This window comes from Armigeres subalbatus, unplaced genomic scaffold (assembly GCF_024139115.2).
Source record: "Armigeres subalbatus isolate Guangzhou_Male unplaced genomic scaffold, GZ_Asu_2 Contig1020, whole genome shotgun sequence".
In the NCBI taxonomy this organism is placed as follows: Eukaryota; Metazoa; Arthropoda; class Insecta; order Diptera; family Culicidae; genus Armigeres; species Armigeres subalbatus.
In genome coordinates, this window is record NW_026941760.1 from 21084 (window position 1) to 37663 (window position 16580).

Genomic DNA, 16580 nt, shown 5'->3' on the forward strand with positions numbered 1-16580 from the left:
TTGAATTGAATTCTCATTATTTTGGAATTATAAATAGAATTATCCTGGAGAACCCAAAAGAAAATCCTGAAAATTTTCCATATTTCTTAGAGCAATTCTTGGAGGAGCCCTCCCGGAGCACATGAATCAACTCTTCTAAGAATGCTTCGGAATTTCTGGAGGATATTAGGAGTTCTTGAAGAAATTATCTTGGAATTCCTGGAAATAATTACACACAAATAATTGTTGCTGATGTTTTGGGAATATTACAACTAAGTTCCAAAAGTAGCTCCCCCAGAATTCCCAATGAAATTCTTTCGAAACTCTTGGGTGTGTTTTCTAGAAATTCTAGGAAGACCTTTTGTTCAGAATTTTCAAACTGAACACAATATCTACCTGGATACCTGGTTGTCTGCAGCGTCTGCCTGGCTTATTGCAGGTAGAACTCCATAATCGTCAGTATTCGGCGATGTTCCTCCAGTTTCCCCGAACGTTTAGGGTCTCCAGGTCCGATTCCAATACGTGCAGCCACCATTTTCGTGGCCTTCCACGAATTCGCCGGCCACTAGCTGATACACTGTTGAATATTGTTTTCGCTGTTCTTCGCTTTCTTCCGAAATTCGTACTAAGTGACTAGCCCACTGAAGTCTGTCTTATTTTATTTTATACGATTCACAATATTTTCTTCATTGTAGACTTGATATAGCTCGTGATTAATGCGTCTGCTATCCAGTACGTCTCTTTCAGTTTACCGTTCATCACCGGTCCAATTAGCATTAGCATTGAGCATTTCGCACAAATTCGTAGGTGGTACAAGCCAAGACTATTGTATGAGAGTAGCAACACTTTCATCCGTTACCACAGATATTGATTTGGGACTAATCACTATCTCTTAGATGGAAGCAATGCACTCTCCAAGAGTCGAGATCTGTTCTGGCCACGTCCTTGCGAATACTGAGGAAGAGGAGGGATGGTTAGTTGGACACGTACTTAAGAAAGATGCAGAGAACTCTACGACCTCTCATAGGTGCCACGGGAGGTTTTTGGATTGTTAGTGTTGAAGGTTTAACAGTAGGAATCGTAGAAGGAACGTGAAACACAGAAAGAACTAAGATAGAAATACAAAGTAGGAAAGGGACGAGCCTGGAATTGAACCCACGACCTCCTTCTTATAAGGCAGAAGCCACTAGACCACCGAGCTAAAAAAATCTTTCATTTGATAATTATACCAGGAATTTATCTAGGCATCAGGAGTTTTTCCAGGAATATCTCCTGTCTCCTTCCTCCGGAAGTTCCTCCAGTCATTCCTCCGGAAGTTCCTCCAGGAATTCCTCCGGAAGTTCCTCCAGGAATTCCTCCGGAAGTTCCTCCAGGAATTCCTCCGGAAGTTCCTCCAGAAATTCCTCCGGAAGTTCCTTCAGGAATTCCTCCGGAAGTTCCTCCAGGAATTCCTCCGGAAGTTCCTCCAGGAATTCCTCCGGAAGTTCCTTCAGGAATTCCTCCGGAAGTTCCTCCAGAAGTTCCTCCGGAAGTTCCTCCAGGAATTCCTCCGGAAGTTCCTCCAGGAATTCCTTCGGAAGTTCCTCCAGGAATTCCTCCGGAAGTTCCTCCAGGAATTCCTCCGGAAGTTCCTCCAGGAATTCCTCCGGAAGTTCCTCCAGGAATTCCTCCGGAAGTTCCTCCAGGAATTCCTCCGGAAGTTCCTCCAGGAATTCCTCCGGAAGTTCCTCCAGGAATTCCTCCGGAAGTTCCTCCAGGAATTCCTCCGGAAGTTCCTCCAGGAATTCCTCCGGAAGTTCCTCCAGGAATTCCTCCGGAAGTTCCTCCAGGAATTCCTCCGGAAGTTCCTCCAGGAATTCCTCCGGAAGTTCCTCCAGGAATTCCTCCGGAAGTTCCTCCAGGAATTCCTCCGGAAGTTCCTCCAGGAATTCCTCCGGAAGTTCCTCCAGGAATTCCTCCGGAAGTTCCTCCAGGAATTCCTCCGGAAGTTCCTCCAGGAATTCCTCCGGAAGTTCCTCCAGGAATTCCTCCGGAAGTTCCTCCAGGAATTCCTCCGAAGTTCCTCCAGGAATTCCTCCGGAAGTTCCTCCAGGAATTCCTCCGGAAGTTCCTCCAGGAATTCCTCCGGAAGTTCCTCCAGGAATTCCTCCGGAAGTTCCTCCAGGAATTCCTCCGGAAGTTCCTCCAGGAATTCCTCCGGAAGTTCCTCCAGGAATTCCTCCGGAAGTTCCTCCAGGAATTCCTCCGGAAGTTCCTCCAGGAATTCCTCCGGAAGTTCCTCCAGGAATTCCTCCGGAAGTTCCTCCAGGAATTCCTCCGGAAGTTCCTCCAGGAATTCCTCCGGAAGTTCCTCCAGGAATTCCTCCGGAAGTTCCTCCAGGAATTCCTCCGGAAGTTCCTCCAGGAATTCCTCCGGAAGTTCCTCCAGGAATTCCTCCGGAAGTTCCTCCAGGAATTCCTCCGGAGGAATTCCTGGAGGAACTTCCGGAGGAACTTTCGGAGGAATTCCTGGAGGAACTTCCGGAGGAATTCCTGGAGGAACTTCCGGAGGAACTTTCGGAGGAATTCCTGGAGGAACTTCCGGAGGAATTCCTGGAGGAACTTCCGGAGGAATTCCTGGAGGAACTTCCGGAGGAATTCTTTGAGGAACTTCCGGAGGAATTCTTGGAGGAACTTCCGGAGGAACTTCCGGAGGAATTCCTGGAAGAACTTCCGGAGGAAAGATTCTTCCACCAAGGATTCCTCCAGGAATTCCACCAAGAATTCCACCAAGAATTCCTCCAGGAATTCCACCAGGAATTCCTCCAGGAATTCCACCAGGAATTCCTCCAGGAATTCCACCAGGAATTCCTCCAGGAATTCCACCAGGAATTCCTCCAGGAATTCCACCAGGAATTCCTCCAAGAATTCCACCAGGAATTCCTCCAAGAATTCCACCAGGAATTCCTCTAGAAAATTTTCCAGGATTCCTCCATGAATTCCTCAATGAGTTTCAACAAGAATTCCCCAGGTTTTCTTTCAGAATTTCCTTAGGTATTCCTTAAGGAATTCCTTAGGAATTTATTCAGCTTCCTAGGAATTCCCCAGAAATATTTTCAGGACTTCTCCAGGATTGCCAATTTTGCATTACGTTATTTGTTAACAGTCCCTGAGCAGATTTTTGGAAGAAAATCGGAGGTATCCCTGGTGTAGTTCATGGATTTTTTTTTAAACTTCATTAGGCCCGATGCCCACGTAGCGTCTTTTCAACGCTGCGTGCACACGGCGTTAAAAGGACGCATGTGTGCATCGGGAAAAAGCGGTAACGCAGCGTTGCACACCTGCGTTTTTTCAACGCCACGTGCACGCAGCGTTGAAAAGACGCTACGTGGGCATCGGGCCTTAAGGTGTTTTTTTATGTAGTTCATGGAGGAATTCTTAATAGAATTCTGAGAGCAGTTCTCAATGGATTTTCCTATGGAATTCCCCAGCATTTCCATACAATTTCATAAAAAGGACTCCTCAAGGAATTCCCAACTCGCGAAGTCCCAAATTGCTTGAAGGAATTCCCCAGAACTTGCAGGAATTCCCATGAATTTCTCCAGGAATTCCCCATGAATTCCTGCACGAATTCTTTGGGAATTCCACTAGTAATTACCATGGAATTCCACTAGAAATTCTTCAGGAATTCCAGCAAGAATTTCTTTGCCATTTCAACAGGAATTCGCTAGAAACCCCACCAGGAATTCCTCAGCAATAACCGTACTGGAATTCCCCAGGATTTCCACAGGATATCCCCAGAAAATCCTTTCCATATAATTCCCATAAATTTTCCCCATAATTTCTCCTGGACGAATACCTGGAGGAATACTTGTGGAATTCCTGGAGGATTAAAAGGGAAAAAAAATAAGGAATTCCTGGGGAAATCTTGGAGTAATTTCTTCACTTTTCCCAAGGAATTCCCCCAGGAATTCCACAGATCTTCCTGGTCTTGAAGAATTCCAGGGAAACTCCTGAAAGAATTCCTGGATATCCAGCAATTCCTCCAGGCTATCTCCAGAATTTCCGTCAGAAATTTATTCAGAAATTCTTTAGAAATTTCTCCAGGACTTCTCCAGGAATTACCCAGGAATTTTCCCAGGAACTCCTCCATAAATTCCTGAGGGAATAACTGGAAAATTCCTGGAGGAATACTGGGGAAATCTTGGAATAATTTCTCCACGATTTTCCAAAGAATTTCTTTAGGATTTCCTCATAAACTCCTGTTGGGATTCCGCAGTAATTATTCAGGAATTCTGTCAGGAGTGTCTCTGGAACTCTTAAGGAATTTCTTCAGGAGTTCCACCAGGAATTTCTCCAGGAATTCCCCCAAGAATTCCACCATGAATCCCTCTAGAAATTTCTCTAGGATTCCTCCATGAGTTTCACCAGGAATTCCCCAGATTTTCTTAGGGATTCCTTAATGTATTCCCCAGAAATGTTTTCAGGACTTCTCCAGGATTGCCAAAATTGCATTACGTTATTTGTTAACAGTCCTTGAGCAGATTTTTGGTGGAAGATCGGAAGAATCCCTAGTGTAGTTCATGGAGGAATTCCTAATAGAATTCTAAGAGAAATTCTCAATGGATTTTCTTATGGAATTCCCCAGCAATTCCATAAAAAGGACTCCCCAAAGCATTTCCAACTCGCGAAAATATGTCCCAAATTGCTTGATGGAATTCCCCATAACTTGCAACGGATTTCATCAGAATTCCTCATACAGGTTCCCCAAAACCACGATTCACCGGACTTCGTGCTCGAGAAATTGCTCCAATGGATTTTGCTGATTTTTATCAATAACTCCCTGTGGTAGCCGAATAGATTGTACTGATTCTCCGTCACGTAGCCGACTGGACGAGTAGACCGAACGACGCACATATGAAGACTGACTCGACTCTCCTGACAGAGAGAATCATGAACCGCACTGGAAGTTGGAAGCTTCTCATATGTATTGGAATATATATAGCACTACCACATCCCCCTTTTCCAGAACATTTCTTTTTTTTCTTATTTTGAAATCTTTATTTTAATGTAAAACTAATGAATACTTACATTTTTGAAAGTGTATACTTATCGACGTGGGCTAAACACAAGCTTGGGTTTCGGTGCTCTGCCTGACCGTCTGGGCATTACAGCGGACGGCAATCGTCCGTTTGAATCCGCGTTCGAACCTGGAACTGGAATCGTCTTGTTCGACGATTGTTGATCACAACCGTCGTCAGGGTACATCGTTAGCTCAGGATGCTCTTCTCCGTCAAGTTCATTTGCCACTGGATCATTAACGACTTTTAAGTGTGCTGTATTACGGTCGTAAATCTTACCAGTGTCCTTCGATTGAATTCTTACGTTCGATCCTGTTCTGTCTATTGTAGTATATATATGAACCCAGGTAAATAAAAATTCTTTATGTTTAAAAATAATATCAAAGAACTTAAAAAAAAAGAGTCAATAAAACATGATTATAAAAAATAGTTATAATAATAATTTTATTTTCGAATTCATTGTTCACAATAACTGCTCATGTGCATACAAACCTAAACCCAAATTTGACGAACCGCATACAATGCTCAAACAGAAAATGAAATAAACGAAGAATGACGTACGACTACCGCATCGCTAACATTACATGCTCTTGGAGTATAAAAGCGCAGGCATGACAGTGAATTCGTCACTTTTTCGACGGACGCGGAACGAGCAGCAACCGCTCCGCTCTATTTTGATAGAGCGTGGGAGCCGACAGGAGGACCAGCTCCGCTTCGATCCGGGTAAGCGGGTGGCACCGCCCCTGGCAATCGAAGCGTGGGAGCCGTTTGGTGTACCAGCTCCGCTTCAACTCGGGTGGGTGGTACCGCTCCCTGTAATCGAAGCGTGGGAGCCATCTGCAGCATAAGCTCCGCTTCGAGCAAAATGAGCGGGATCGCCCTGTTCATCGAAGCGTGGGAGCAGCGACGACGGAACAACTCCGTTTCGACGCGACGCGAGAATGCGGTTGGCCCTGCTTCTTGCTAGTCGAAACGTGAGAGAATGGACAGCAGGACTACAGGTGGACTGGCCAGATTACGACAATGGCGTAGACGGTAGAAGCAGAATCTACTCGGTAAGTAAAAATTATTCCGGAGGTGGAATATGAGATTCTATGTAGACTCCGATGGAAAAGGCGGAGGTCGATAATTTATGACACCGATGAAAAAGGCGGTGGTCAGATAAATATAAGGCCCCGATGGAAAAGGCGGAGGCTGCATGAATAAGGGACTCCGATAGAAAAGGCGGTGGTCAACAAATTGAGGGACCCCGATGGAAAAGGCGGTGGTCAATAGATTTTGGAACCCCGATGGAAAAGGCGGAGGTTCATAGTGGATGGTGGAAGACTAATGAAGTGGCACGCCGATGGCAGAGGCGGTGGTCAAACTCGTACTCCGATGGAGATTCGATATTTGAATCTCTAGTGGCAGAGACAGAGGTCAATATGGAATCCCATTGGAAAACGGGCAAGGTCTAATGAATAGGAGAAGTTAAGGAGGACAGTTTGCGACCACTTTGGAGAAAGAAAATAGTCCAATGAATAAGGGACTGCAATGCTCGATAATTTATGATATAAATCAACTGTAGGCAGGTTTTTGGAGTAAGAAAATATAAGAATTGATATGGAGAAGATTATTGATACTCTTCTGAAACGTATGCAAGATAGATAATGTAGAACCTGATAAGTTCTATTTCTGATTGCATGACTGAAATCAAATAAAGGCTGGTTTTTGGAGTAATGAAATTTGATATGCGGAGAAGGTTGATGATGCTTTTCTCATACAGATACAAGATTGATGATGCAGAGCCTGATAAGTTCTATTTATGATTGCATGGCCAAAATCAAATCTAAACTGTTTTTTTGTAATGGTTAACAATGGTTACAAGATGTAAGATTGAAGTTGTAGAGCCTGACGTCCCAGCAAACATGGGAGATGGGTAAAGCTTTTAAATGACCAAAAATAGCAAAGCTAACTTATACGTCTAAAATTGTTTATTGGGGTTGTAGAGCCTGACAATTTCTTTTCATAATTGCTGGACCGAAATCAAGTGAAGGCTATTTTTTTAGTTCGAAAAATAAGATATAGTATGCGCAGAAAATTCTTTATGATTATCTGATCCCATGCAAGATTGATGTTTCTACAGCTGACTGACTATTAAGAATAGACTGCATGACAAAAACCAATTGAAGGTTGTTTATTTTTGGAGTTCGAAAATGTTAGATTTGATGATTTTTTTTTTGATCCGGAAGAAAGATAAACGTTGTGGAGCCTAAAAAAAAATCTTTCTATAATTGCACGACCGATTTTTTTTTAATTTGAAAATATAAGATTTGATATGCGGAAAAAATGTTGATGCTTGTCTGATCGGATGAATGATTGACGTTGTAGAGCCTGATCAATTCGTTCCATGACGGCATCACCGAATCAATTGTAGGCTGTTTTTTGGAGTTCGAAAATGTGAGATTTGATGTTTTTTGTCTTATTTGGAAGCAAGGTTGATGTTGTAGAGCCTGACATGTTCTTTTCGTGTTTGCATGACCGAAATCAATTGTAGGCCTTTTTTAGTTCGAAAGTGTAAGACCCCGATGGAAAAGGCGGAGGTTCATAGTGGATGGTGGAAGACTTATGAAGTGGAACTCTAAGCCCCGAGGCGGTCGTCAAACTCGTACTCCGATGGAGAAACGGGAGTTCGATATTTGAAACTCTGATGGCAGAGGCAGAGGTCAATATGGAATCCCATTAGAAAACGGGCAAGGTCTAATGAATAGGAGAAGTTAAGGAGGACAGTATGCGACCACTTCGGAGAAAGAAAATAGTCCAATGAATAAGGGACTGCAATGATCGATAGTTTACGGAACTCTCTTGATAGAAATCAACTGTAGGCGGATTTTTGGAGTAAGAAAATATGAGAGTTGATATGGAGAAGATTATTGATGCGTTTCTGATTTGAATGCAAAATAGATAATGTAGAACCTGATAAGTTCTATTCATGATTGCATGACTGAAATCAACTGGAGGCTGGTTTTTGGAGTTAAATTTTATATGTGGTGATTATCACTGGTGATTTTTCTTGTTCGGATGCAATATTGATAATGTATAGCCTAACAAGTTCTACCTATGATTGCATATACAGAATGAAGTAGAGGCGGGGTTTTGGAGTTAAAAAATGTGAAATAGGATATGCGAAGAAGGTTGATGATGCTTTTCTTATTCAGATACAAGATTGATGATAAGTTTTATTTATGATTGCATGACCAGAACCAAATCTAGGGTTTTGAAGAAATGGTTGACAATGGTTACAATATGCAAGATTGACGTTGTAGTGCCTGAAAAGCCTGACTAAAATCATTTATAGGCTGGATTTTTCTTTGAGTTCGAATGTGTAAGATTTGATGCTTGTCTGATCGGATGAAAGATTGACGTTGTAGAGCATGACAAGTTCGTTCCATGACTGCATGACCGAAATCAATTGTAGGTCGTTTATTGGTGTTCGAAAATTTAGGACTTGATGATTTTTCTGATTTGGAGGCATGATTGACGTTGTAGAGCCTGACAGGTTCGTTCCATGGCTGCATGACTGAAATCAATTGTAAGCAGGTTTTTTGAATTCGAAATCTATAGTAGGTTGTTTTTTTTTTGAGTTTAAAAATGTAAGATTTTTCTGATTCGGAACAAGATTGAAGTTGTAGAGCCTGACAAATTCTTTCCATAATTACATGACCGAAATCAACTGTAGGCTGTTTTTTTTAGTTTGAAAATATAAGATTCGATATGCAGAGAAGATTTTTGATGCTTATCTGGTCGGATGCTAGATTGACGTTGTAGAGTCCGACATGTTCGTTCCATGACTGCATGGACGAAATCAATAGTAGGCCCTTTTTTTTGGAGATCGAAAATGTAAGATTTGATGTTTTGTTTTATTTGTAAGCAAGATTGACGTTGTACAGCCTGACAAGTTCTTTTCATGGTTGCATGAAAGAAATCATTTATAGGCTGTTGAGTTCGTAAATGTAAGATGTGAAGCTTTTCTGATTCTGGAGCAAGATTGACGTCCCAACAAACATTGGAGATGTGTAAAACGTTTAAATGACCAAAAATAGTCTTTTTGACTACAAAAAAGCAAAGCTTACTTATTCAGCTAAATTTGTTTATTGGAGTTGTACAGCCTGACAAATTCTTTCCATAATTGCCTGACCGAAATCAAGTGAAGGCTATTTTTTTAGTTTGAAAAATAAGATCTGGTATGCGGAGAAGATTCTTGATGATTATCTGATCACATGCAAGATTGATGTTTTAAGGCCCTGGTTAGTTCTATTCATGACTGCATGACCGAAATAAATTGAAGACTGTTTTATGGAGTTTGTAAATGTTAGATTTGATGGTGTTTCTGATTCGGGAGCAAGATAAACGTTGTAGAGCCCAACATAATCTTTCCAAATTGCATGACCGAAATCAACTGTAGTCTGTTTTTTTGGGATTTGAAAATATAAGATTTGATATGCGGAGAAAATTTTGATGCTTGCAAGATTGACGTTGTAAAGCCTGATAAGTTCTATTCATGACTGCATGACCGAAATCAATTGTAGGCTGTTTCTTCGGAGCCCGAAAATGTTAGATTTGATATGCGGAGAAAATTATTAATCTGATTTCATATATGATAAATGAAGACTAGTGTTATTTAAAATTATAGTGTTTAGTTTTTTTTTAAATTGAGTATTAATGTTTGTCATAACCTTATAACAGATTTAAAATCTTCGACAAGAGTACAGGAGAGGAGTATTGTAGTATATATATGAACCCAGGTAAATAAAAATTCTTTATGTTTAAAAATAATATCAAAGAACTTAAAAAAAAAGAGTCAATAAAACATGATTATAAAAAATAGTTATAATAATAATTTTATTTTCGAATTCATTGTTCACAATAACTGCTCATGTGCATACAAACCTAAACCCAAATTTGACGAACCGCATACAATGCTCAAACAGAAAATGAAATAAACGAAGAATGACGTACGACTACCGCATCGCTAACATTACATGCTCTTGGAGTATAAAAGCGCAGGCATGACAGTGAATTCGTCACTTTTTCGACGGACGCGGAACGAGCAGCAACCGCTCCGCTCTATTTTGATAGAGCGTGGGAGCCGACAGGAGGACCAGCTCCGCTTCGATCCGGGTAAGCGGGTGGCACCGCCCCTGGCAATCGAAGCGTGGGAGCCGTTTGGTGTACCAGCTCCGCTTCAACTCGGGTGGGTGGTACCGCTCCCTGTAATCGAAGCGTGGGAGCCATCTGCAGCATAAGCTCCGCTTCGAGCAAAATGAGCGGGATCGCCCTGTTCATCGAAGCGTGGGAGCAGCGACGACGGAACAGCTCCGTTTTGACGCGACGCGAGAATGCGGTTGGCCCTGCTTCTTGCTAGTCGAAACGTGAGAGAATGGACAGCAGGACTACAGGTGGACTGGCCAGATTACGACATCTATCACAACGAATTTCTCGCTAAGGAAACTTGTGGATAGTTTATTTGTTGGGCAAAGGTTCTTCATTAACACTGTGTCTCCAATGGAAATGTCGCTTGATCTTGCTTTTCTCTTCCTATCTTCCCGTTCTTTTCCACGCATTTTGTTCTCAAGATCACGATCTCTGAAGTCTGTGCTGGGTGGTATAGTGTCCAAATCGTCGATACAGGGCAATTTGGATCGCAATTTTCTATTCTGCAAAAGTTCACTCGGTGATTTTCCCGTAACTGAGTGTGGAGTATTGTTATACAACTCCAAATAGTTATGCAGTTCGGCCTTCCAGTCGTTGTATAAAGCATTGGCAATTTTCATTCGTTTAAGAAGCGATCTGTTTTGACGCTCTACTTCCCCATTGGCTTGCGGCCAGTAGGGGGTAGTGTGGTTCAAATGAATACCGTTTGTTTTGCAGAATTCGTCTAGCTCAGAAGAAACAAATTGTTTTGCGTTGTCCAACGTTATAGTCCTTGGTGATCCCCATGTACGAAAGATTCGCTTCAACCGCTTGATCGTATCCGTAGCAGTTATTCTGCTCATAACTTCCAGCTCCATATATCGACTATAATAGTCAATGACTACTAAAATATATTCGGATGACGGCATGGGGCCAAGAAAGTCGATGGCAATGTCAACCCACGGACGATCTGGTAACGGTCTTCGCATCATCGGTTCGGGAGGGTTAGGAATCTGAACTAGGCGACATCCTTCACACGTTTCGCAAATATCAACAGCTGCTTGATCTATGCCTGGCCACCAGCACCGTTCACGTAAACGCCGTTTCATCAACGATTGGCCTGGATGTCCTTCGTGCGCCAAATTCAGCATCCTTTGCCGCAGGCTCTTTGGTATGACCAGCTTAGCACCCCGCAGAATCAGTGAGTTCACGTAAGTATACTCATGGCGGAATGGAGCATACGCTTTCATGTCTTCGTTGTTCCAGGACTCATTCGTTATACTCAATGTCAGTTTCTGCATTTCAGGATCTTCTACAGTAGCTCGCATAACCTCTTCTATATCAACGGCGGCCGCTTCTTGGATGGTTCTGATGATGATTTCAGTGTCAGGGTCGAAATCCTCTCGAGAAACGTTATTTTGCAAAACAGCCAACGCTTGAACAGAAATACGCCTGATGAATACTTCGCTTTCATCTGTCCATTGGTTATCGTGGACATTTTCTCCTAACCTGGAAAGACTATCCGCAAGATTTGCCGATCCCTTACGGTAGACGACCTTGAACTTAAATGCCTGTACCCGAAGCATCCAACGCTCGATTCTAGCAGTCGGTCGAGATGTAGCAGTGAAAAGTGTTTCTAGTGGTTTGTGATCAGTTTCTAGTTCAAAGTAAATTCCAAGCAGATAGGTTTTAAAACGTTCTATTCCCCAAACAATGCCCAGCGCTTCTTTTTCTATCGGCGGATACTTTTTTTCGTTTCGGACAGACTTTTTGAGGCATAACTGATCACTCTTGGCCGATTTTCCTTGAATTGAAGCAATACTGCTCCCAGACCGACCCCAGATGCATCAGTGATCAAAAGAGTCCGGTCGTTAGGGTCGTAATACCCCAAGTTATCAACGGATCCAATCATTTTCTTGAGCTGATCAAATGCCTCTTGATGCACTGATTTCCAATCAAACGATGACTCCTGCTTCAACAACTCCCTCAGTGGATGATTGACTGTTGCTAGATTTGGTATAAACCGGGAAACGTAGGTGACCAGACCAAGAAAACTCCGTAACTCCTCTTTAGTTTGGGGTGACCTGAACTGCAGAATCGATTTTACTTTTTCTTCGGCAGGCGCGATTCCCTCCGACGTCAAAATGTGTCCCAAAAACGCTGTCTGCGTTTGTTTAAACTTACATTTGTGATCATTTAGAAGAATTCCGTAGCGTTTGAGAGTATTCAAAGTTTTCTTCACCTCAGCATCATGTTCCTCCTCCGTTGACCCGAAAGTCATTATATCGTCGATGAATACTACTGTGTTCGGACATTCAGCGAGTATGCTCTCCATTAAATTTTGAAACAACTCCGGTGCACAGTTAACTCCAAACAGGAGTCTTTTATATCGGAAGAGGCCCCAATTGGTTATAAAAGTGGTTATATCTCGACAATCCTCTGTTAGCTCCACTTGATGAAATGCTTGTTTTATATCCAATGTGGTGAAAAATTTCGCGTTTCTGAATTTTGGAAGCAAATCATCGAAGATAGGAAGTGGGTGATTTAGACGATGTATTGCTTGATTAGCCCTTCTCATGTCAACACACAACCGAAGTTCGCCGTTGTCTTTTAATATTGGGACTAAAGGAGAAACCCACGATGTTGGACGCATAACTTTCTCTATTATGTCCAATCGCAACAACTCGTCTAATTTTGATTCGACTTGCTGCAAAAGCGGGATTGGGCATCGGCGAAGTGGTTGTATAACCGGCGGAATCGTTCTGTCGATAGGTAGGGTTAGTTTTATTCCTTTCATTTTCGGAAAAGGCTCTTTGCTCATTTCTATTCTATGAATAGAACTGTATTGTGTACTAGGTAGCCCTACTTTGAGAACTCCGATCTTCTGAGCAGTTGTTTTTCCCAAAAGGGGTTGCTGACCCTTACCGATGACATAGAATGTCGCAGTTGTTTTCAGCCTTCGATCTCCATCCTCAACCTCCAGATCCGCATCGAATACTGTTACAAGTTTAAGAGGAACGCGTCCGTATGCCAGAAATCGTTTTTCATGATCGAACCTTTCATTAAAGCTCTTCACATCACGAAGCTTCATTAGCTGCCATGTCGTGTCGTCTATGAGGTTATGCTTAGACCCCGAATCTATGAGCATTTTTATGTCAACGCCTCCTACGTTGCACGTTATTACTTCATCGGAGCCACCGACGTTATACACAGCATGATCTTCGCGTTTTGTTTCTTCCCTTTGCTCGTCAATGTTGAAAACCGGTCTAAATTTTGCCGGGCGAGAAGGCCCTTGGTTGTTCGAGATAACTGCCTTACGTTTGCGATCAAAATTTCCCTACATAAAATTTGTATATTTAATTTATTAGAATCATAATCACCTAACACCTAAATATACTTACAGAGTTGACTGTATAGCTTTTTGTTTTACAGACGGATTGAAAGTGACCGGGTTTATTGCATCGAAGACAGGTTTTTCCCAGAGCCGGACACTGCTCTGCTTCTCTGTGGCGAATGTAACCGCAACGTAAACATCTCGGTTTGCTGTCGGGTATCAATGGTTTTTTTGAGTTTTGATATAGTCGGTTGACCATTTCATGTTGATGGAAAGCAGAGCCTTGCTTAGTATTCATCTTTGATGCTTGATACCTAACTGATTGGTAAGCATTAATGGTCTTCAAGGCTTCATCAAGAGCTAACTGTTCCTTCTCCAAAAGCTTTTGCCTTAGGTCGTCGGTTGCATACTGGATGATTTTATCCATGATTGCGATTTGCCTGCTCTCTATCTCGGATTTGCCGAATGAACACTTTTCTGCCTTCTGTTGTACTCTCTGCGCAAATTTTTCTATTGGTTCATGATCATCCGGAACCATGGACCAGAACAGAAATCTTTCAAAGGTGTCATGGTGTTTCGGTGAAAAGTACTGTGTCAATTTCTCCTTGATGGACACATAAGGATCTGTCAGGGGATCTGCATCATCTTCTGCGCATCCTGGTATGCCATAGTATGCACTTTGCAGTTCCAGATCGCCCATTGCAAGCAGCTGCATCTTACGACCATGACCATCTGTAATATGTGCAGCTGCCATAATGGTTTCGAACCACCGGATCCATGAGCTCCAAGCATGTCTAATTTCAGACTGGGGTAAATGCTTATACTTGAATTGTGGCAAGTTATATGCCGCCGGGTTGAAGAATGATACCTTGTTTTGGACAATCGATTCGTTCAGGATACTCTCATGTGATCCGTTTTCCATTTTGTTGGATCTAACCACAAATTATGTATATATATAAAAAAAACAAAACAAAATAAAATCATTGTTAATGTTATGTACTTTCTTTTATAAATGTGCTCGTTTTCATATCAATGTTTATTTAGATCATCGTCACTTTTGATAAATGAATTTTGTTGTTATATTGTAAGCGCTGTGAGACATTTGAAGCATATCAAAAAAATTTGAAAAAAAATAAACAAAACCTAAAAAAAAAATGTTTGGATCCATTCGTTTTTTTTTTCTGTTATCTCCAAGTATCACTTTATTTGTAGTACACCGTTTTCTCCTTGTATAATGTTGAGCTACATTCATTCTTGCACTCTCGTATCGCAACATCCAAGAGCGATTTTCTTTCCTTTTTTTTCACATCGCAACATCCAAGAGCGATTCTAAAAACATTTGTTTATTTTTACCATACCCGCGACATTGAAGAGCGGCTCATTTGTTATCTGCAGACATCGCAACATCCAAGAGCGAACTACAAACATTTGTTTGTACCATACCCGCAACATTGAAGAGCGGCTGTGTTCTGTAAATATTACAAAACAATTTTTTTTCTGTCTCCTGCAGGCATCACAGCATACAAGAGTGAATAACTTTTTATTTTGGTCTGCCACAAGGTCAATACCTCAAACGATTCCATATCTATTCAAAGATAATAAATTTAACACATCCAGCTCATTTGAGCTTTGCTCTATGCTACTCTCAAATTCTTTTGCATCTACCATCATAACTGTTTACCACTACACTTTCAACAGATTATTATTTAATATGCAACGCACCTTTTTTTTCCGTTATAATCCGTTCTCGTTGAAAAGATAAAAATATAGCGCATCACCTACCTGCTCTCTCCACATGGATCTTCAGCGATGTTATACAGGAATTACCCAAAAGAATTCAGGCGTACCTTCTGATGTGAGTGGCTTCATTCCACGATAGAAATGCTATAAAGTATTGTCATACACTTACCATTTTTTTTTCTTCCCTCCGTAGGTGATTTGTGGTATTAGTTGAAATTTTAAAAAAATGAACACACACATTACCGCATTGCTACCGTGAGCACTTGTTAAAAATATTCTCTCTCTCGACTTGTCATGCGAGAAAATTTTCTCTACATATTCCTAGATTTTAACACACTCACACACCTACTACAACAGTTAATCCATTTTCCTTATGCTCACTTTTGTCAGATTTTAGCAGTTTTTTTTTCTCATTTCTTCCGATGATATACATTTACTCACAAATACAGTTCACGATTGGCCTAGTATTAGTGGTAGCCAGTCACTACGTTTAGGTTTTCACAAAATGGCGGATTTCTACTAACATTTCATGCCGCTTTATGTTTTCACTGTTACTTTCCTTCCAGGTTTTTTCCTTTCTCCGAAGTAATCCATAACCGAGAATGCAGCAACATATAGCGCCAAAACTAATAATCATTTTTACACCTTTACGAAGCACATTCACTAAACCCTTTTTTTCCAAAATGAAGCCGTACAAGCGTCTTTGTACTCCAGACTTTTTTTTTTCAAATATTGGATTTATTTTCGTAATGACGCCATTCCTAGTACTTTTCATTTTCAGTTTTTTTTTTCTTCAATAAACTGTGATATGATAACGGCACATTTTTCTACTTTATTTATTCATAATAAACACTAATCTAATAAATCTCACTGAAATGTGACACTGCCTTCGCTTTATTACCTTGGACGGTTTTGCAACCAATAATCTTATTATATCGTCGAGAAACAAGATAGATCAAACACTACTTTTATTGGCACTGCTTTAGATTCGCGCACCTCGTCGCCATCTTGTGGTAGCCGAATAGATTGTAATGATTCTCCGTCACGTAGCCGACTGGACGAGTAGACCGAACGACGCACATATGAAGACTGACTCGACTCTCCTGACAGAGAGAATCATGAACCGCACTGGAAGTTGGAAGCTTCTCATATGTATTGGAATATATATAGCACTACCACACTCCCTGTAAAAGTTGAGTTCGGACGTGTGATTAAACTGTGTTTAATAGGTATTACCATTGACGAATACATAGACCGAAATGTCCGGTACAAAGCCATCAGAAAATCGGGCACCA

At 41.5% G+C, this 16580-nt stretch overlaps 1 protein-coding gene across 1 annotated transcript; it reads right to left on the reverse strand.

Annotated features, from left to right (window-relative positions):
• Positions 1-11943: 11943 nt before the first annotated feature.
• On the reverse strand, positions 11944-16452 carry LOC134202123 (uncharacterized). Its single transcript, XM_062677189.1, has 3 exons — positions 16187-16452; positions 13613-14477; positions 11944-13548 (listed from the first exon to the last, which is right to left on the reverse strand). The coding sequence occupies exons 2-3, from the start codon at positions 14465-14467 to the stop codon at positions 11944-11946; spliced, it is 2460 nt and encodes an 819-aa protein (XP_062533173.1). The 5' UTR covers positions 14468-14477; positions 16187-16452.
• Between the last annotated feature and the right edge of the window lie 128 nt (positions 16453-16580).